At 45.0% G+C, this 22,008-nt stretch overlaps 3 protein-coding genes across 7 annotated transcripts in view; 1 reads left to right on the forward strand and 2 right to left on the reverse strand.

Moving 5' to 3' along the window:
• Positions 1–27: 27 nt before the first annotated feature.
• Positions 28–4,993, forward strand: nob1 (NIN1 (RPN12) binding protein 1 homolog). 3 transcript variants are annotated; one of them, XM_087793070.1, is made up of 10 exons: positions 28–110; positions 357–489; positions 2,558–2,691; positions 2,761–2,832; positions 2,883–3,026; positions 3,091–3,216; positions 4,034–4,213; positions 4,277–4,374; positions 4,433–4,577; positions 4,637–4,993. In XM_087793070.1, the coding sequence occupies exons 1-10, from the start codon at positions 42–44 to the stop codon at positions 4,904–4,906; spliced, it is 1,371 nt and encodes a 456-aa protein (XP_087649196.1). In that variant the 5' UTR covers positions 28–41; the 3' UTR covers positions 4,907–4,993. The 3 variants fall into 3 exon arrangements, with proteins under 3 accessions (XP_087649196.1, XP_087649197.1, XP_087649198.1); XM_087793071.1 differs by having other exon boundaries at positions 4,037–4,213; XM_087793072.1 differs by having other exon boundaries at positions 2,889–3,026.
• On the reverse strand, positions 4,946–8,901 carry cog8 (component of oligomeric golgi complex 8). Its single transcript, XM_087793069.1, is given in 6 exon segments — positions 4,946–5,132; positions 5,134–5,222; positions 5,998–6,166; positions 6,272–7,093; positions 7,481–7,688; positions 8,565–8,901. Coding segments are annotated over 6 exon segments (1,743 nt in total). The 5' UTR covers positions 8,888–8,901; the 3' UTR covers positions 4,946–5,000.
• Positions 8,902–9,734: 833 nt separating this feature from the next.
• herc1 (HECT and RLD domain containing E3 ubiquitin protein ligase family member 1) overlaps positions 9,735–22,008 on the reverse strand; it is a 73,777-nt gene continuing 61,503 nt past the window's right edge. For all 3 annotated transcript variants that reach the window (XM_087793075.1, XM_087793073.1, XM_087793076.1), the window contains exons 61-79: positions 20,413–20,586; positions 20,060–20,359; positions 19,935–20,000; positions 18,724–18,849; positions 17,516–17,654; positions 17,278–17,459; positions 17,064–17,219; positions 16,029–16,151; positions 15,861–15,963; positions 15,636–15,805; positions 14,784–14,922; positions 14,555–14,724; positions 13,187–13,356; positions 12,964–13,129; positions 12,593–12,669; positions 12,276–12,528; positions 10,536–10,688; positions 10,156–10,461; positions 9,735–10,095 (exon numbers count right to left, since the gene is read on the reverse strand). In XM_087793075.1, the coding sequence (XP_087649201.1) occupies positions 9,910–10,095; positions 10,156–10,461; positions 10,536–10,688; positions 12,276–12,528; positions 12,593–12,669; positions 12,964–13,129; positions 13,187–13,356; positions 14,555–14,724; positions 14,784–14,922; positions 15,636–15,805; positions 15,861–15,963; positions 16,029–16,151; positions 17,064–17,219; positions 17,278–17,459; positions 17,516–17,654; positions 18,724–18,849; positions 19,935–20,000; positions 20,060–20,359; positions 20,413–20,586 (3,159 nt within the window). In that variant the 3' untranslated portion in view covers positions 9,735–9,909. The remainder of the gene's footprint in view (positions 10,096–10,155; positions 10,462–10,535; positions 10,689–12,275; positions 12,529–12,592; positions 12,670–12,963; positions 13,130–13,186; positions 13,357–14,554; positions 14,725–14,783; positions 14,923–15,635; positions 15,806–15,860; positions 15,964–16,028; positions 16,152–17,063; positions 17,220–17,277; positions 17,460–17,515; positions 17,655–18,723; positions 18,850–19,934; positions 20,001–20,059; positions 20,360–20,412; positions 20,587–22,008) is intronic.

The raw sequence follows: 22,008 nt of genomic DNA on the forward strand, positions 1-22,008 counted from the left end.
ACTCTCTCCCTCTGTCGTCATCTCTGCTCGACTCAGTCAACATGGCGGAGCCGCTGGTCGAGCATGTCGTCGCAGACGCAGGAGCTTTCATCAAACGAGCGTCTCTGCAGGTCAGTTCTGCCGCCGTTTCAACTGGACGGAACCGAGAACGCGGCTCTGCTTCTGGACGCGTGTTTTGGTCGGTTCTGCTCGCGGTTCTGGTGTCGTTGAGACCGAACTCTGGCATCGAGAACGTCAGGGATGTAGCGAGTGACGTCACAGCTGACCTGTCCGTCAATGTGCATCTGTTTGCCTCGTGGGTCGATGACGTCACACCACGTACTGTGAACTCACATGTTGTGTGTTTTTGTTTCCAGAATTTCGGTAAAAACATCTACACACTCAGGGATGTTGTGAACGAGATCCGAGATAAACCCACGAGGAAGAGTCTCGCGGTTCTGCCGTATGAGCTCAACTGGACGGAACCGAGCCCGGAGTATGTGCGCCTGGGTAGGAACACACACACAGAAATACACACTCGCACACACGACCTAGATATACACAAACGTCTCAGAAATACACACTTGCATCCCAGAAATACACACTTGCATCCCAGAAATACACACTGGCACACAACCTAGATATACACACACACAACCCAGAAATAAACACTCGCACACAACCCAGAAATATACATTTGCACACAACCTAGATATACACACATGTCCCAGAAATACACATACAACCTAGAATTTTATTTTTAATTAAATAATTTTCTTAGTTTATTAAGATTTTATTTATTTAAACATAATGAGTTTGCGATTATAATTCTAATGATAATAAATTCATTATTTTTTTATTTGTATCCTTTTAAATTCAATATAAAATCGTTGGTTTAATTGTGTCGCCAGATAATGTTGAATTAAAAGTCTGTAGTTAAAAGGTAAAGAATTTATAAAATGTATTTTAAATGATTGGGAGAAAAATAAAACAAACTATATCTGAAAAGAAAATGTTTCTTAAATATTTGATCATTTTCACTATTCAAAATTAACCATTTGATCATTGTGTTGAAATACTGGATCAAGTGGCACCTGTTAAATTGAACTTGAAAATTCAGAAAAAACGGTGCCCATGGACAAATGAAGATCTCCTGAGTCTGAAGAGACTTTGTCGAAAGACTGAGCGTCTCTGGAAGTCTACTAAACTTGAGGTGCACAGACTTCACCTCAGGGATCTGATGACTTCTTACGATGAGGTGGTGGAAACTGCTAGATCTGATTACATCAGAAAACTGGTAGCGACAAATAGGAAAAACCCCAAAGTTTTGTTTGACACGATTAATTCTCTCGTGTCTCCTGCTCCTCAAATCACGCCTGTCTTCTGTGAAGCTGACAGCAATGCATTGTTGAGATTTTTCATTGACAAAATTAAATTGATCAAAGAGAAAATCTCTCCCCCTTTGTTTGGAACCCCTACTGTCTCTGAGCCCCTCTCCTCCTCTTGGTCCTCCTTCACTGCTGTATCTTTGGATGATATTTCAGCACTAGTGAACAAGATGAAACCCTCCTCTTGCTCAGATGACGTCCTTCCTTGTAGGCTTTTTATCAAAGTATTTGATGTAATTGGCCCCTGGGTTACCAATATGGTGAACCTCTCCCTTTCCACAGGGGTTTTTCCCAATGCATTTAAACATGCCATTGTGGAGCCTCTGCTCAAAAAACCAGGCTTAGACCCAACTGACCTCAGTAATTTCAGGCCTATTTCTAAGCTCCCTTTCTTGTCTAAGATCTTGGAGAAGGTGGTGTCTGAGCAGCTGTTCCTGGATCAGAGCGACATCCATGAGAAGTTTCAGTCTGGCTTCCGTAAACATCACTCTACGGAGACAGCTTTATTGAAAGTGTCCAGTGACATCATGATGTCGGCTGACTCTGGTAAATTCACTGTTCTGGTTCTCTTGGATCTGTCCTCAGCCTTTGACACAGTTGATCACCAGATCCTGCTGAGAAGACTGAGGGATGAAGACTGTCTGGGTCTGTGTTAGAATGGTTCTCATCTTACCTTTCTGGGCGCAGTTTTAGTGTATCTGCCAATCAAATGAGGTCTGAATCGGCAGATCTGTTGTGTGGAGTCCCTCAAGGTTCTGTTCTGGGTCCTATATTGTTTTTGCTGTACTTGATTCCCCTCGGTAAAATCATTCAGAGATTTCCAGATGTTTCTTATCACATTTTTGCTGATGACGTCCAGCTCTACTGCTCTTTTGATCACACACAACCCAGAAATCTCACTCGCACACATCCCACAAATACACACACTCAACCCAGATTCCTGATGTTCTTAAACATATCACAACAAAAACTGCATTTAAAACCTTTTTTTATAAATGTGATATTTTAATGTTCTTTTGGTAAATTTGCTTGATTCTTTTCTTCCTGTTTCAAAATAAGAGTGTTCGTGGTTCTCTCTGATACCGTTTAAAAAATAAAAGCATCATTGTTTACATAAAGTCACACCACGGGCAGTGGATTCATTCAAACCCAGGAACCGAGGTCTCAAGTCCTCACACTGAGCTCTTCAGTCACAGAGTTCTCCAAGAAGACGGGCGACTACCCGAGTCTGTCGGCGACCGACATCAAGGTCCTGGCGCTGACGTACCAGCTGACGGTGCAGCACGAGGGCTCGCAGCACCTGAGGAAGGAGCCGGAGATGAAGGTACCGCCCACTTCCTGTCCCCCCCCCCCCCCACACTTCCTGTCCCCCCCACACTGTTGTGTGTCGCAGGTGAACGTCTGCAGCACACAGCGCCACCCGGAGACTCCCGTCAACATCGCAGGCTTCCACCTGCCCGCCAAGGTAAGAGACCTGTGATGTGGGCGGAGCTTCTCTGACGCCGCCGTGTGCAGGTGCAGGAAGTGACGTCGGAGCAGGAAGTGACGTCGGAGCAGAAGTCGAGCGACGCCGACCTTCAGCGAGAAGATTCCTTCAACAGCTTCCAGTTCTGGAGAACCCCGCTGCCCCTGATCCAGGACGAGCTCCTGGACCTGCTGGTGAGTCCGCCTCAGACCCGGTCCACGCGTCACACGCACCTCGTCGTCGTCTTCTGTCCCTCAGGAACCTTCAGACGCCTCTGAGAAGAAAGAAGCCCCTGAACCTGAACCCCAGAGCGACTCCTTCAACAGCTTCCAGTTCTGGAGGAATCCACTTCCTGTGATCGAAGACGACTTCCTGGACCTGCTGGTGAGTTCTGACCCGTTGTTGTTACTGGTCCTTGTGGAGTTTGCGCTCGAATCCAAGTGACCTTCACGGTGAAGGTCACATGATCTTCAGTGAAACGACTGAAAAACTTAAATGATTTGTTATTGTTAAGAATCACCATCTGGATCCACAAACGTCATGAAGATGTATTTCTCTCTGTGCTGGTGAACAACTCTTCCTCGCCTACTGCCCACTACTGCCCCCTGCTGTTCGATTGAGCTTCTATCGACAATATTTTAAATGCTAAAAAAGTATCTTAACACGTCAATAAAACCAATATATTGTATAAAAGTCCAAATATATTTCGATGTAGTTAAAAAATATATATTGAAAGTGTAGATCAAAGTTAACAAAAAAAATACTTTTCAGTCAAAGATATATTTATTAATAAGTTGCTTAAATGTTTTATTTAATGCTTCAATCAGGAAAGTAGTTTCAATTAAATCAAAATTAATTACATCATTTAAATACATATTTAATGTATTTTTTGTAACAAAATAAGGTTTTAATTATATTAAGAAAAAAATATTAAGAAAAAAATCTTCAATTGTTTTAAAAAACAAAATGGATTAAATAAAAATAAAAAGTTCAATGTTTTGTTTTTTCAATGATTGAATCAGAAAAGTAAAATATTTTACCAAAAAATGCTTCGATCAATAAATGTTTTTTTAAAGTGATTAAAAATACAATTTAAATCATCAAATAAAGTTAATAAAAAAATTGTTGGAATCAAAGGAAAATCTTTCAATGAGGAAGAAATGGTTTTAAATCCTTTTGATTGGAACGACTTCTTCTCCAGCAGAACGACTCGTGTTATGTTGAGAAGGACGAGAAGAATCATGAAGATGAAGATGAAGACGATGATGGCGGCGGCTGGATCACGCCCAGCAACATCGGGCAGGTGAAGGTGGATTCTGCCGACTGGAGGATCCCGGCTCAGGTCAAGGTCGGGTGTTTGACGACGGACTTCGCGATGCAGGTCAGTGACTCGCCGAGGGTCTCGATCCTCTGAGGTCCTCACGCCGGTCCTCGTGTCTCCCAGAACGTCCTGGTCCAGATCGGCCTCAACGTCCTGTCGGTGGACGGGATGTTGATCCAGCAGGCGAGGAACTACATCCTGCGATGTCACGCCTGCTTCAAGTGAGTCTTGGCCTCGACCACAGGGGGGCGCTGTTGTGTGACGTGCCGCTCGTTGCAGGACCACCAGCAACATGAACAAGCAGTTCTGCCCTCACTGCGGCAACAAGACCCTGAAGAAGGTGGCCGTGACCCTGGCCCAGGACGGCAGTCTGGAGATGCACTTCTCCAAGAACCCCAAAGTCCTGAACACACGCGGGCTCCGGGTGAGTCTCCGCTGACCCGGTTCTGCCCACGGGTTCTGACGCCGCTCTCTCGTCCGCAGCACTCCCTCCCGCTGCCACAAGGGGGCAAACACGGTAGCAACCCCCAGCTGGTGGAGGACCAGCGCTTCCCGCAGCAGAGGCTCTCCCAGAAGGCCCGGCAGAAGACCAACGTGTTCGACCCGGACTACGTCTCCGGGTCTTCGCCGTTCTCTCAGAACGACATCTACAGCCGCGCCGCCGGCCTGCACCTGCGCGACGGGCAGTGCGGCGCCGGCAGGAGGCGGGTGAACCCCAACGCCACCCGCAAGAAGTTCGTGAAGAAGAAGTAAAAGAACTATCGGGTCAGAACATTTACACGGAAAAAAATACCCCAAAAACCTTTTATTTTGTTGCAATAAAGAAATGTACCAGTTAAATATTCTATCATTCCTGAGGCTCCGCCCCTTCCTCGTCCTCAGCAGCGACCTGAGGGTCGAGATCAGGTTCCACAACTGTGGGGTCAAAGTTCAACTTGCTCAGCTCCGCGTTCAACTCGGGCGTCAAAGTGTCTTTTTTGAGGGAGAATAAAGTCCAGCGGCTCCAGAACGAGGTTCACGTCGACGACGCCCAGATGTTGATACTTGCTGAGCTGTGAGGCGGGAACACCTGAGAGTAGAGAGTATTAGTTACTCGTGTTCATCGTTGACTATCTGAACTTTGTGATTAATCACCGTTTATCACATGACTGAGTAATAAACCTTTTCTATCAGGTGCAGCTAGTAATACTACAGACCCTCAGAGTAATATTAAATACACCTGAGGAGTAATACTACGGTCCCTTGCAGAGTAATATTGAAGACACCTGAGGAGTAATACTATGGTCCCTCACAGAGTATAATTAAAGACACCTCAGGAGTAATACTACAGTCCCTAGCAGAGTAATATTAAATACACCTGAGGAGTAATACTATGGTCCCTCGCAGAGTATAATTAAAGACACCTCAGGAGTAATACTACAGTCCCTAGCAGAGTAATATTAAATACACCTGAGGAGTAATACTATGGTCCCTTGCAGAGTATAATTAAAGACACCTCAGGAGTAATACTACGGTCCCTTGCAGGGTAATATTGAAGACACCTGAGGAGTAATACTACGGTCCCTGGCAGAGTAATATCAAAGAAACCTCAGGAGTAATACTACGGACCCTCGCAGAGTTATATAAATTTAACCTCAGGAGTAATACTACAGTCCCTCGCAGAGTAATATTAAAGGCACCTCAGGAGTAATACTATGGACCCTCGCAGAGTTATATGAATTTAACCTCAGGAGTAATACTACAGTCCCTCGCAGAGTAATATTAAAGACACCTCAGGAGTAATACTATGGACCCTGACAGCACTAATCACGATGAAGGACGAAGACACTGTTGACTCGACTCACCGAGGACCAGCGCCAGCTGCGAGGCAGGAAACAGCAGCTGCAGGCAGCGGTTGATGAACGGCAGCATGTCGTCGGCGTACGCGCTGCACATGTGAACGAACTGCTGCTCCTCCTGCGGGCTGAAGGCCGACACCTCGGCCCGGTGGAAGGAGAGCACCTGCTGCGTCACCTGCACAGGGAGGAGGAGTCTTAAGCCACGCCCACCAGAGCAACTCGCCTGACCTTTGACCCCATAGTCGAGAGAGAGCGATGAACCTCCACAGACCGGACTCACCTGCTTGAGAGCGTCCTCCAGGGTCCTGGTCACGTCCTCGGCGAGTCCCAGCGGGCAGCAGAGCCGCAGGTCGTTGAACGCCGTCAGGATGTTGTTGAGGAAACAGGCCAGCGGCGGGAAGTCCAGCAGAGTCATGGGGGGCTGCAGGGTGCCCGGCTGAACCATGGGCGCCGTCGGGGGTACGCTGCCCCCCAGCACGGAGGGCAGAGAGATCAGCGTGTACATGTTCATGTCCTCCTGGAACTGGTCCACCGCTTCCCGCACCGCGCCGTGGAAGGTCCTGGACGCCACCTGCTGGAACATGGGCGCCAGCTGACCACGGAAGTCGGCGCCGACGCGGCTGAAGGACAGGCCGAAGTACATGCACTGGCCCAGCAGGGAGTCCAGCCGCCCCCCGACTCCGCGCTGCAGGTCCTGCTCCAGGGTGGTCAGGAACTCCGACACCTGCTGGACCACCCAGCCGTGGAAGATGGCGCCCTCGTTCACCGCCGAGCCGCCGCCCAGCGGCATCAGCGGGTCGTCGTCGGAGAAGATGGCGCGATACTGCGTGATGATGTCGAACAGGTGGACCCTGTAGGCCTCGATGGTCTTGGTGATGTGCGTGTAGGGGTCTTCGTCCGGGACCGAGGCCAAGATGGACCTGAGCCAGGAGCCGCGCGCCTGAAGGAACTTCAGCCGGAGCTCCGCCTCCGTGAAGACGTCCATCCTGCGCAGGTAGCCAATCACGCGCAGGCACACGGGGAGCTGCACCTGACTGCGCAGCTGCTGCAACAACTGGTTCAACATCAGCTGCGTCGACTGACGGACCTCACCGACCATATCCTGCACACAAGTCATCATCATCTTCATCAGCTTTATCATCTTCATCATCAACATCTTCATCTTCATCATCAGCTTTATCATCTTCATCTTCATCATCCTTATCATCATCAGCTTTATCATTATCAGCTTTATCATCTTCATCTTCATCATCAGCTTTATCATCTTCATCTTCATCATCCTTATCATCATCATCATCATCATCGTCATCAGCTTTATCATCTTCATCATCATCATCATCATTGTCCTTATCATCATCATCATCTTCTTCATCACCTTCATCATCTTCATCACCTTCATCATCATCATCTTCATCATCTTCATCATCTTCATCACCTTCATCCTCATCCTCATCATCTCTCTGCTCCACTTCACACCTGTGAGACTCACCTGGATGACAGGAAGTGATGCGTGTTTCTTCTCCAGTCTCTTCACGTAGGCGGCGAGCTGCAGCGCCTCGTCACAGTAACCGTTACGAACACATGTGTCCATCAGCTGCGGGATCTCAAGGACCTCCAGGATCTCCGTGTGGCGGTTCAGAGTCAGACTGGTTCTTCTCCTGGACATGGAGATCTGCTCCGCCTCCTGCATGAACACCCTGAACACACACAACTGTTAGATACACACACAACTATAAGATACACACACAACTGTTAGATACACACACAACTGTTAGATACACACACAACTGTTAGAGACACACACACAACTGTTAAGATAGACACACACAACTGTTAAGATAGACACACAACTGTAAGATACACACACAACTGTTAGATACACACACACACACACACACACACAACTGTAAGATACACACACACAATTGTAAGATACACACACACACACAACTGTAAGATACACACACACACACACACACACACAACTGTAAGATACACACACACAATTGTAAGATACACACACACACACAACTGTAAGATACACGCACACAACTGTAAGACACACACACACACAACTGTTAGATACACACACACACACACAACTTAAGTACAGACACAACTGTAAGATACACACAACTGTTAGATACACACATACACAACTGTAAAATACACACAACAGTTAGATACACACATATACACACGCACAACTGTTAGATACACACACACACGACACACAACTGTTAGATACACACACACAACTGTTAGATACACACACATGACACACACAATAACTATATAAATCATGATATAATATTTAAATCATTATAAACAATAGTTTCTATAGTATTAGAGGGTGTTGTTGTAGTTACTATCTCCGCCACTGGGGGGCGGACACTTTGATAGGACCGGTCAATCAGGAAGTAAACAAATGAAACGATGACGTCATAACGGGACGAACTTAAATCTGTTAAATCAAATGTTTAAACTTATATTTATAATGTTTTTTTTATAAAGTTGTTATTTTATTAATTTTGTCCAAAACCAAAGCTACGTGTAAACGTGACGTCATCAACCTGCATCGCTCCCCGAGTCGCGGCAGTTTCTCCAGCAGGCGCGTCACACTGTCCTCGACGCGACCGAAGTCCCGGTACAGGTCCCGGGTGCAGTCCGCGGTCCGGATGAAGGTCTGGTAGTTGGAGAAGGCCAGGTCCCGGGTCTGCTGCAGGATCTGGTCCCGCTCCTCCTCCAGGCGCTCCGGCTCCCGGACCAGGTTCTCCAGAGCCAGCGAGCTCAGCTCGGACAGGTAGGCCGTGAAGTCCGGGTTGTCCCTCCAGGCGTCCTGGACCGAGTCCCTGAAGAGAGACGCCAGGATACTCTCGTCCTCCACGTCCACCATCTTCCCTGCGCAGCTTCTTCTACTGTCTCCGTAGAGCTTAACGGCGCGTCACCGCCACCGTGTGGACAAGAATATGAACTACATCCTCATTACAGTCTTTACTCGCTATTGTTGTCATTATTCCACTTAAGAACCTTTTATTTGTCTTTGAAACTTATTAACAAGTTAAAATGTAGTTTTATGTTATTGTAACTAATTTAATTGACCAATTTCAACAAGAATTAGTTTTTAAAAAGTAGTTTACGTTTATCTGGCTGGATTTGTTACTTTATTATTCATTTAAAAAGTTGCTTAATTAATTTATTTGAAATAAAATGTGTTTCAATCAATAAATATAATGTACATATAATTCTTTCAACAACAAAAAGTTGCTTCAATCAAAAGAAATATTCAGAAAAAAATATTTTCAATTAGAAAATATTTTCAATAAAAAAGGTAATTGAGTAAAAAAAACAAAAAACTTGCTTTCGACCCTAAATATCTTTTAGTGTTTAAAAACAGTTTCTACGACCAAAGTTACTTTTAATACGTTGTAACTGTTTTAAATATTGAATTGCAAAAAAGTTACTTCAATCAAAAAAAGTACATTTTAATAGATGTTTTTTAAATCAAAGTGAAAAAGTTTTTAAAGTCGTTTTTTGTTGAAGCAACTTTTTTTGCCAGAATAATAAAGTAACAAATATACCTGAAGGTAAAACTTGTATCGGCTCAGACGACTTGTACTAATACTCCAACCAAAAAATTCTTAGAGGTCATTTTCAACTCTTGATCACAAAGTTTTGAAGAGCACCTGCACCCCCTTTATTCCTCCGTGCACGTTGAAGCGAAAATAAAAAGCTCTCGTCTCTGCGGCTCCTCAGGTCTGTAGTTGTGAGATTTATTGTTTCGTCAGTCGGACAATAAATACTGTTGCGGGCGATGATGATGATGAAGATGATGATGATGAAGATGATGATGAAGATGAAAAAGTCTCTGAACTGAAATTGTTGATAAAAACTCATCAGCTTCTCCTAAAACGTTGCTCAGAGGTCGGTGTCGGAGCCGTCGGCGTTGTCCACGTTGCGCGACAGCATGTAGTTGTCCATGTCGATGGAGCGGCAGTTGTTGATGGCGTAGCGCAGCCGCTCGGCGAGCGCGCTCTGGCTGGAGTACGGCGGCAGACGCAGCTGGAAGAAGCAGGTCTGCGAGGTGGGCAGGCTGTCGAAGGGCTGCGGAGACACCGGGGTCAGAGACCGCTACCGTGGACCCCCCCGCCCCCCCTTACTCACCCGGTCCACCTTCATGATCTGGAACCTCTGGGAGATGTCGGCGGTGTTGGCGGGCAGCCGGGAGCGCCCCGACACGAAGCGCATGAAGAGGACGCGCTCGTCGTTGGAGAACTCCTCCAGCGTCTGCCAGAACCACTGGACCAGGGCGTGCTGCTCGTCCACCTCGCGGTACCGGACCACCTTCTTCAGCACGTCGCAGCAGATCTCCGGCATGCCGCACACCATCTGCTCCAGGTGCCGCGCCGTCAGCAGCGACAGCAGCGGCACCGGCACGATCCACGACATGCCCTCGCGCACCGCCGCCACCTGCGGGACGGACACGGAACTGCATCAGTATCACTGATCGATCCATCGATGGATCGGCTTTGAACGCGTCTCGCCTGTCGGTCGATCTCGTGAAGACGGAACTCCACGGCTCGCTCCACGTACTCCTTCCTGTTGGAGAAGGTCAGAGGAATACTGTTTCCTCCGGGGATGATGGGAACCATCTTCCCGTCTGAACTTTGACCCACGAACGAGTCCAGAGGAATCATCTGCAAGAGAGACACAGTTAGTGTGTGAGTGTGTTAGTGTTTTTGTTAGTGTGTGAGTGTGTGTGTGCAAGTATTTTTTTGTTAGTGTGCATTTTTGTTAGTGTGTGTTTTTGTTAGTGTGTGAGTCTGTGTTAGTGTTTTTGCTAGTTTGTGAGTGTGTGTGTGTGAGTGTGTGTTAGTGTGTGTGTGTGTGTGTGTGTGTGTGAGTGTTTTTGTTAGTGTGTGAGTGTGTGTGTGCAAGTATTTTTTTGTTAGTGTGCGTTTTTGTTAGTGTGTGTTTTTGTTAGTGTGTGAGTGTCTGTGCTAGTGTGTGTGTGTCTATGATGGTGTGTCTCTTTTTGTGTATCTAAGTTATAGTGTGTGTGTTAAAGGATAAAAGTGCGTGTCTGTGTGTGTGCCCGTGTTAAGAGTGTGTAAGTGTGCGCGTGTCTCTCCGTGTGTGTGTCCATGTGTAAGTGTGTGTGTTCAAGTGTAAGTCTGGGTTTGTGTTCATGTGTAGGTGTGTGAATGTGTGTGTCCATGTGTAAGTGTGTGTGTGTGTGTGTGTGTGTTCATATGTAGGTGTGTGTTCATGTTCAGGTGTTTGTTCATGTGTAGGTGTGTGAATGTGTGTGTCCATGTGTAAGTGTGTGTGTGTGTGTGTGTGTGTTCATATGTAGGTGTGTGTTCATGTTCAGGTGTGTGTTCATGTGTAGGTGTATGTTCATATGTAGGTGTGTGTGTTCATGTGTGTGCAGGTGTGTGTGTTCATGTGTAGGTGTGTGTGTTCATGTGTGTGCAGGTGTGTGTGTTCATGTGTGTGCAGGTGTGTGTGTTCATGTGTAGGTGTGTGTGTTCATGTGTAGGTGTGTGTGTTCTTGTGTAGGTGTGTGTGTTCATGTACAGGTGTGTGTGTTCATGTGTAGGTGTGTGTGTTCATGTGTAGGTGTGTGTGTTCATGTACAGGTGTGTGTGTTCATGTGTAGGTGTGTGTGTTCATGTGTAGGTGTGTGTGTTCATGTACAGGTGTGTGTGTTCATGTGTAGGTGTGTGTGTTCATGTGTAGGTGTGTGTGTTCATGTGTAGGTGTGTGTGTTCATGTGTAGGTGTGTGTGTTCATGTGTAGGTGTGTGTGTTCATGTGTGTGTTCATGTACAGGTGTGTGTGTTAATGTGGGGGTGTGTGTGTTCATGTGTAGGTGTGTGTGTTCATGTGTAGGTGTGTGTGTTCATGTGTAGGTGTGTGTGTTAATGTGTGTGTGTGTGTGTTCATGTGTAGGTGTGTGTGTTAATGTGTGTGTGTTAATGTGGGGGTGTGTGTGTTCATGTGTAGGTGTGTGTGTGTGTGTGTGTTCATGTGTAGGTGTGTGTGTGTGTGTGTTCATGTGTGTGTGTGTGTTAATGTGTGTGTGTGTTCATGTACAGGTGTGTGTGTGTGTTAATGTGTGTGTTCATGTGTAGGTGTGTGTGTGTGTTAATGTGTGTGTGTGTTAATGTGTGTGTGTGTGTGTTCATGTACAGGTGTGTGTGTCTGTGTGTGTGTGTGTGTGTGTGTGTGTGTGTGTGTGTGTGTGTGTGTGTGTGTGTGTGTGTGTGTGTGTGTGTGTACCTCGTGGAAGTTCTCCTCGGTGATGTCACTGTGCTGGATGTGCAGGATGCTCTTGAGGGTCTGCACGTAGAGCAGGTCCACCTCCTCCAGGTCCTCCAGGGTCAGAGGGATGCAGCAGAGCAGCTTCCACACCAGGGGGGCCAGGTGCAGGTCCAGGGGCTTCTTGGTGCGGATGGCCACGCCCATCAGGACCCCCAGGAACTTGAACTGCAGCATGTGCTCGTCCAGGCAGGAGGACGGGTTGAGCAGGAACCTGGACCGGACCGGACCGGAGCGGAGCGTGAGTGTCTGGGTGCGTCTGGTTCTGGTCCACTCACCTGTCCCGGTTGTAGCCCACCTCTGCGGTGGCGTTGGGGGACGGGATGAGCAGGTCCACGACCCCCGTCTCCAGCTCCTGCCAAGACAAGTGTTACTGCGCAGACCCGGACCCGACAGACCCGGACCCCACAGAACCGGACCCGGCAGACCCGGACCCGACCGACCCGGACCCAACAGACCCCCGACACAACCGGACCCGACACAACCGGACCCGACACAACCGGACCCGACAGACCCGGACCCGACAGACCCGGACCCGACAGACCCGGACCTGACAGAACCGGACCCCACAGACCCGGACCCGACAGACCCGGACCCCACAGACCCGGACCCCACAGACCCGGACCCGACAGAACCGACCCGCCCGTACCTGGCACATCTCTGTGATGGTGTCGTCGAACACGCCCCCCGCGTCGTCCGCCCCCTCCCCCACCAGCTTGACCTTCCAGGCCCTGGAGGGCAGACGCAGGTCGGCGGCGTTCAGCTTCACCACCTGCCGGGCGATCTGCACGAAGATGGGCTTGCACTTGCGCCCCCTGCTGGCAGAGAGAGGTGAGTGGACGAGACCTCGGGGGGGGGGGGGTCTTACCCACCGTGTGGAGATCCTCTTGACGGTGATCTGAGGCCCGTAGTTACGACCTTGGACCATGGTCTTCCCGATGGAGCGCACCATGGGCAGAGTGTAGACTCGAGGCGCCAGCAGGGGGCGCAGTTGACCCTGAACCAGACCCCAGGTGCCAGCGTTGTAGTGAGAGAGACAGTTCTGCAGGTGAGAGTCGACAACATGAGTGTGTGTCAGTGTGTGTGTTACCAAGTCTATGTTTCTGTGTGTGCGTCTGTGCTGTGTGTATTTATTTGTGTGTGTTTGTTACCAAGTCAATGTTTCTGTGTGTATGTGTGTTGGTGTGTGTTTGTCCGTGTATGTGTGTTAGTGTGTGTTTGTTTGTGTGTTTGTCCGTGTATCTGTGTGTGTATGTGTGTGTTAGTGTGTGTTTGTTTGTGTGTTTGTGTGTTTGTCCGTGTATCTTTCTCTGTGTGTGTCTGTGTGTGTATGTTTGTGTGGTTGTCCGTGTATCTTTCTCTGTGTGTGTATGTAAGATATTAGTGTGTGTTGATGTTAGTGTATAAGGGTTGATGTTGCTGTGTGTGTCTATTTGTGTGTTGATTTTGGTATGTGTATATTTGTATGTTGGTGTGTGTGTATATTTGTGTGTTGATGTAAGTATGTACTTAAATGTTTGTTTTGTTAAATGTTAGTTTGTGTTAATGTTAGTGTGTGTATATATTAGTGTGTGTTGGTGTGTGTGTGTATATATAAGTGTGTGTGTATATATTAGTGTGTGTTGGTGTGTGTGTGTATATATTAGTGTGTGTTGGTGTGTGTGTATATATTAGTGTGTGTTGGTGTATGTGTATATATTAGTGTGTGTGTGTATATATATTAGTGTGTGTTGGTGTGTGTGTGTATATATTAGTGTGTGTTGGTGTGTGTGTATATATTAGTGTGTGTTGGTGTGTGTGTGTATATATTAGTGTGTGTTGGTGTGTGTGTATATATTAGTGTGTGTGTGTGTGTGTGTGTATATATTAGTGTGTGTTGGTGTGTGTGTATATATTAGTGTGTGTGTGTGTATATATTAGTGTGTGTTGGTGTGTGTGTGTATATATTAGTGTGTGTTGGTGTGTGTGTGTATATTAGTGTGTGTTGGTGTGTGTATATATTAGTGTGTGTGTGTGTGTATATATTAGTGTGTGTTGGTGTGTGTGTATATATTAGTGTGTGTTGGTGTGTGTGTATATATTAGTGTGTGTTGGTGTGTGTGTATATATTAGTGTGTGTTGGTGTGTGTGTATATATTAGTGTGTGTTGGTGTGTGTGTATATATTAGTGTGTGTTGGTGTGTGTACATATTAGTGTGTGTAAGTGTGTGTGTGTGTGTGTGTGTGTGTGTGTGTGAGACCTGGTTGTTGGGGCTCAGGTTCAAGAGCCTCCACGACGAGTACATGAGGTCAGAGAAGTGATAAAGGAGGCGGAGTCGAGCTCGGACCACCTCCATGTTCAGCTCCTTCAGACTGTTGTACTGAGGCGGGACCGACCCGGGCAGACCCAGCTGGAGGTGGACGGACGAGCCTGAGAGGAGACGATGATGTTAGTGTGTGTGTGTGTGTGTGTCTGAGCGGGTCACTGACCCGGGGCTCGTGGGGGGACACTCGGGGCGGTCCAGGCGGCGCTGTGGCAGCGTCCTGCTGAGATCTGGTTCACGCTCTTGTTCTGCAGAACCGTGACCAGGGTCGGCTCGCGCACGTGGTTGGTGTGACCCAGACCCAGCTGTGGACAGAACCGTTATTCTGGTGAAACAACGTGTTCATGGATGTGTTCGTGACCCGGAAGAACAAACAACAACATCTTCACAATCTCTTGGTCGAGTTGGTTCAGGAAATTACTAAATTGTTTTAAAAATGTAAGAAAATTATAAATTAAAATCAAGTTAAAATGAAAAACATTCAGAGTTTGTCATTTTATTTCATAAAAATGTACTTTTGTTTCAGAAAATTATGAATTAAAATCAAAATAAATTAAAATTCAATTGAAATTAAATCATTCAGAGTTTGTACATTTTTTTCAGAAAATTGAAATTCGTTGTTTTGGGAAATTTCTTTCAGACTTTGTAAAGTTCTTCTGGTCACCATAAATAACTCTTCTGAACTTTACTTCTGTTTACCTCCTGAAATACTTCACTGGAAGGTTCTGGTCGACTTGATGGGGGGCTTGATTTGTCCACCACAGCATCAGCCTCAGCAATTATTCTTATACTTTTAAATGAGCTTTTATCTTCTAAACATCTCCCTCAAGGAAACAACACAACAGTTCTGACGCACAATAGTTCAGACAGAAACTCTGAGAACATGATGAGATTTGTCATGTACATGGGGTCAAAGGTCACTCATGGTCATCAGTGTGGCCATTATGCTGGTTGCTATGGTGACCGTTGCGACTTGATGAAAGGCTGACCGTGACAGTCGTCACGGCGACGGTCGTACCTGTCCCTCGGAGTTGCTGCCCCAGGTGTAGACGTCCCCGGTGGAGGCCAGCACCACGGTGTGTTCTGCTCCGACAGAGACCTCCTGGACCTGAACCCCTGCCAGAGCCGGGACCTGCTGCGGACGGTTGTGGTTCCGGGCCCGGCCTTCAGGCAGTCCGATCAGGCGGTCTGGAATCAGGAGAAGAATTGAGACCCGTTGGGCGGAGGAGGATCCGAGGCTCACCTTGACCGAAGGTGAAGACTTTGCCGTCCCGGGTCAGCGCCACGGAGAACTGGGATCCACACGCCACCTTCTTGACGCCGACGCCGCACAGCGCCTCCACTTTCTGAGGAAGTCACTCCCGTTACGTCGCCGCGGCAACAGCAGCAGCGGAACCACCTGAAGACCTACCTGAGGGGACGACTTTGAGGTAGAGTTACCGATTCCCAACTTCCCGTAGTCGCCGTCGCCGAACGCCCAGACCATGGTCCCGTCAGCGGAGACCACCAACGTGTGACTCAGTCCACACGCCACCTGGTGGAGACACGAGGAACCATCAGCCGCGATCACATGGACGCTCAAAACTAGTTTTATGCGATTGTGTTAATAAAACTATAGATTACAAAATGTGTTAATGAATCAGAAACAAATACGTTGTTAAATTTATATATATATTTATATATATATCTTTTTAAAACAACATCTATAACAGAAGATTCATCCAAACAAACACAAAACATTCCTAGGAAGGACTTTTGTCTTAGGAGTGATTCCAGAACTTACTCAGAGAACTCTTGAGCAAGAGAACTTGATAAGAAAATATATATAATATATATATATATAAACCTTCTATGATAATAGCAATTGATGTTCCCTCAGATTTAAAAAACCTGTAGTAATACAATGATCTCACGATTCAATAAACTTGCATTATATACGTTTCACTGTCTTTAGGTTAAATTAATATCAGCTTTAAAAGCTGCTGGACTGTATCCCCTCATCCTCAGTCATCGCAGGGACCTCCCAGGTTTTAATATGTTCCTAAACGATGTGAAGGACATAATGACTACTGCCATCTAGTGGCTGGAAGTTTAATAGCAACAATAAAATGAACAAACCAAGTTAATTGTCAATGAAAAAAAAATCTAATTATTTTATACACACTTCATTAAAATAAACCAAATATAAACCATAAATAAATATTGTTTTTTCTCTCACCCCTAAACTCCACTTAAATACAATATATTTTAAAACAATAGTATCTATACTTTATACTAATAAAATAAATACTAATATAATATACTACTATAAACAATAGTATCTATACTCCAATGAAAACTACTAACCACTAAGAAAACATCATGAGGAAGAATTTTAAGAGCAAAAGCAAGTTTCAAATATCTGATAAAAAGGCTCCTAAAAATGTATAAAAATCTGGGGTCTCACCTGGCCCACCTGGTAGCCCTCCAGAGCCTTCACCTTCTCTGGCAGCTTCTTGTTGGACGTGTTTCCGAGACCCAGTCTCCCGTAGTCGCCGTTTCCAAACGTGAAGAGTTTTCCGTCCGCGGTGATCACGGCCGAGTGCTTGAACCCGCAGGACATCTGTGGGGGGTCAGAGGTCAGCGCGCCCACACACTCCTCGTCACACACACACACTCACCTGGACCACCTCCTCTCCCTGGAGGGCTTCGATCTGTCGCGGTCTGCGCTGGCGGTCGCTGTTGCCGTGGCCCAGCTTGCCGTAGTCTCCGTCCCCCCAGCTGAAGACCTCGCCGCTCTCGGTCAGCGCCATGGAGTGACCGTCGCTGCCGCAGGACGTCACCAGCTGAGTGACCACGAACCCTGAGGAGCCACAGGAGCGTGACTCGTCTTCTTCCCTGACCTCGAGGTGACCTCACCTTGCAGGGCGGAGACCACGGTGAGGACGTGCAGGTCGTCCGAGTTGCCCTGTCCGAGGCGTCCGTAGCTGCCCTCGCCGCACGCCAGCACGGTTCCGTTGGGCTGGATCACGAAGGTGCAGTTCTGACCGCAGACCACCTGGAACACAAGTCGCCACAGTGACAAGTTCTAACGATGATGGTTTAGGAAAATAATCAAATCATCATTTATACGTATTTGATCAAATTTTGTGTGAATTCAAACTTAAATCTACAGTAAAATAACCAAAAAATATACAAATTAAAATTAAAATATACAAAATAAATCAATAGAATACTTTTTTTTTTAAATGTAACCCCCCCCCCAAAGAACATTACAAAAAAATACTATATACATTATTAAAAAAAATTCTATATACTATTAACAATATTAAAAATATATATATATATATACTATATACAATGTTAAAAAAATATATAAATACAATATTAAAAAATATATATATACTATATACAATATTTAAAAAATCTATATACTATATACACTATTAAAAAAATATATATATATATATATACTATATACAATGTTAAAAAAATATATAAATACAATATTAAAAAAAATCTATATACTATATACAATATTTAAAAGGAATCTATATACAATATTTATAAAAATCTATATACTATATACAATATTTAGAAAAAATCGATATACTATATACAATATTGAAAATAATCTAAATACTATATACAAACAGTAATAAAATAAAAAAAATACAAAAACATCTTAGAATAAAATAGAAAAATAATATTAAATGTAATTAAATATAACAAAATATAAATTACAATCAAATAAATAAATAAAATTAAAGCTAAAAAAAAGAATTACAATCAAATCAAACCATGAATTAAATAAATAAAGTACAATAAAATAAATATATAAATACATAAAAAAAACATATAAAAAGACAAAGAAATACTTAAGATGGAACAGATTTATTAACCCTTGTGTTGTCTCTGAATCAAGGTGACACAAGGGATACCAAAAACACATTTGTTTCCAGGTCATCAGGTCACCTTGACCCTGAGATAACACAAGGGTTAAGATAACTCATAAAATCAGACAAACAGCTGAAAGACCCCCAGTCTACAGTCTCCACAAGTATTGACCTCTGGTGACCCCGGTGACTCTGAGACCCCTGGACTAGACACTACAAACGCTGGTGTACCTGCTGAGCCTGAGAGAAGGACGGGGCAGACGTGGGCACCAGAGTGTTCCTGCCAGCCTCTGCCAGCTGACCGTGTCGCCCGGCGCCCCAAACAAACACGTCACACTTCCCCCCGAGATGCCAGTCCTGGTCACATGACACAAACTCTTAGAGAAGGTGCTTGAAGAGTGTTGATCAGAGTCGTGTTGAGATGTTGTCGTTGAAGCATTCATTTGAAAGTTTTAGTATGTTTTTTTTATTAAATTAAAAACTGTACATTTTCGAAATGAAAGAATTAAAAAATTTTTTTTTTATTAAATCAATAAAAAGTACAAGAGCAACAAACAACATGCAGATGATCAAAAGACTGATCAAATAGTTGTAGTATTGTCGTGTAGTAGTATTGTAGTATAGTAGTATTTTAGTATTTTAGTATAGTAGTATTGCAGTATAGTAGTATAGTAGTATTTTAGTATAGTAGTATTGCCGTATAGTAGTATTGTAGTATAGAAGTGTTGTAGTATATTAGTATTTTAGTATTGTTGTATAGTAGTATTTTAGTATAGTTGTATTGTAGTATAGTTGTATAGTAGTGTTGTAGTATAGTAGTATAGTGGTATTGTAGTATTTCAGTATTGTAGTATAGTAGTATTTTAGTATAGTAGTATAGTAGTATTGTCGTATAGTAGTATTGTAGTATAGTAGTGTTGTAGTATAGTAGTATTTTAGTATTGTTGTATAGTAGTATAGTTGTATAGTAGTGTTGTAGTATAGTAATATAGTTGTATTGTAGTATAGCAGTATTGTGGTTTAGTTGTATAGTAGTGTTGTAGTATAGTAGTATTGTACTATAGTAGTGTTGTAGTATTGTAGTACAGAAGTATAGTAGTAAAGTTTTATAGTAGTATTGTAGTACAGAAGTATAGTAGTATAGTTGTATAGTAGTATTGTAGTATGGTAGTATAGTTTTATTACAGTATAGTAGTGTTGTGGTTTAGTTGTATAGTAGTGTAGTAGTATAGTAATATAATAGTTTAGTAGTATAGTAAACATTACATTTTTAATTTAAATGGCTTGTTTTAAGATTTTTTCTATTATTGGAATAAAAAAATCTAACTCTTAGTTAATGTTTTTTTGTATGAAATAATTCAATTTAAAATATTTAAGCTCCATATACAAAGATGAAGGTAATATTCTGCTCCAGATACTATAGAAGCAGGAAGTGTAAGAACCTCAGGTCTGGTCGACGCCCACGACATGATCTGCTCGTCCATGCCTGAAGACCACTTGCCGTTGTCCTGGAGAACCAATCAGACGAGTCAGAGATGAGCCTCCATCACGTCCACCATCACCTCACCATGAGCAGGTCCAGGTCCTGTTTGGAGACCGGCTCCAGGTCCGGCACTCGGAAGGCGTCGGGGAAGACGCAGCCTCGGGCGAGAGCCTCCGCCGCCTTCACCGTGGTGGAGAAGCAGTCCAGCCACGCCCACTCGCTGGCGCTCCAGGCGGCGGCCGCCGACTCCGGCAGGTGGTGCTGCAGGTGGGGGGGCACGGGGGGCCGGCACAGGAGCTGGTCCAGGTGCAGTCCCACGGCCAGAGAGGCCAGACACTGCATGTAGGGGCTGTGGACCAGCTGCTCGCCGCAGACCACGTGAGGCTGCAGAGACACGGGGGTGAGATCACGGAGGTCCGAGCCCGTCCTGGACCCACCTTCTCGTAGGAGTACTGCTCCTGCAGCATGACCGGGAGTCGCTCCAGGAAGGCCTTCATACACGGAGCAGAGTTCAGGCCCATCACGCCCTGCTGCTTCAGGGCGGTGCGGCAGGTGGCCAGACCGTGATGGGAGGCCAGGAACTCCTTGTGACAGTTGACCACCAGCACGTCCTGCACACAGACCCCCGTGACCACCATGTGTTTTAATAATCATCTCAAAGTTAAAGGTCAACTAAAGTGAAAACTCTGGTGTCATGTAGTGAATGTTCTTCAAGACGCAGTAACTTCTCATCATGACCATGTTTTACTTATTACTTTATAAAGTTGCTCTGAAATCTGGACGAACAAGAGGTTACGAGAGTCCATTATGACGTAATAATGGCTTCACTCCTCTTCCAGCTGTAGTCACGCTTTGTTTATACAACGAGTCCCTTGGAGGTGGAGATTTCTCGGATTAATGGCGTGCGGTGACAAACCTCCATGTTTGACCAATCACAGAAGAGTGGGTGTGGTTTCCAGTGAGCGGATCTTGAGATCATTTTCTAATGTAAATATGTCAATGAAAAGACAGTTTTATACAAACACACACTGATGATACAATAGAGTCACACATCACAACAACACACACACACTGATGATACAATAGAGTCACACATCACAACAACACACACACACTGATGATACAATAGAGTCACACATCACAACAACACACACACTGATGATACAATAGAGTCACACATCACAACAACACACACACTGATGATACAATAGAGTCACACATCACAACAACACACACACTGATGATACAATAGAGTCACACATCACAACAACACACACACTGATGATACAATAGAGTCACACATCACAACAACACACACACACTGATGATACAATAGAGTCACACATCAAAACAACACACACACACACTGATGATACACTAGAGTCACACATCACAACAACACACACACACACTGATGATACAATAGAGTCACACATCACAACAACACACACACACTGATGATACAATAGAGTCACACATCAAAACAACACACACACTGATGATACAATAGAGTCACACATCACAACAACACACACACACTGATGATACAATAGAGTCACACATCACAACAACACACACACACAGATGATACAATAGAGTCACACATCCATAAAACACACACACACTGATGATACAATAGATTCACACATCACAACAACACACACACACTGATGATACAATAGAGCCACACATCACAACAACACACACACTGATGATACAATAGAGTCACACATCACAACAACACACACACTGATGATACAATAGAGTCACACATCACAACAACACACACACACTGATGATACAATAGAGTCACACATCACAACAACACACACACACTGATGATACAATAGTCACACATCACACAACAACACACACACACACTGATGATACAATAGAGTCACACAACAAAACAACACACACACACTGATAATAAAATAAAGTCACACATCACACACGCCCATACACACTTTAACACACACACACATGCACATAAACACATACTGATGACACAACCTCACAACAACACACTATAG

This window comes from Callionymus lyra, chromosome 6, assembly GCF_982586985.1.
Source record: "Callionymus lyra chromosome 6, fCalLyr1.hap1.1, whole genome shotgun sequence".
Taxonomy (NCBI): Eukaryota; Metazoa; Chordata; class Actinopteri; order Syngnathiformes; family Callionymidae; genus Callionymus; species Callionymus lyra.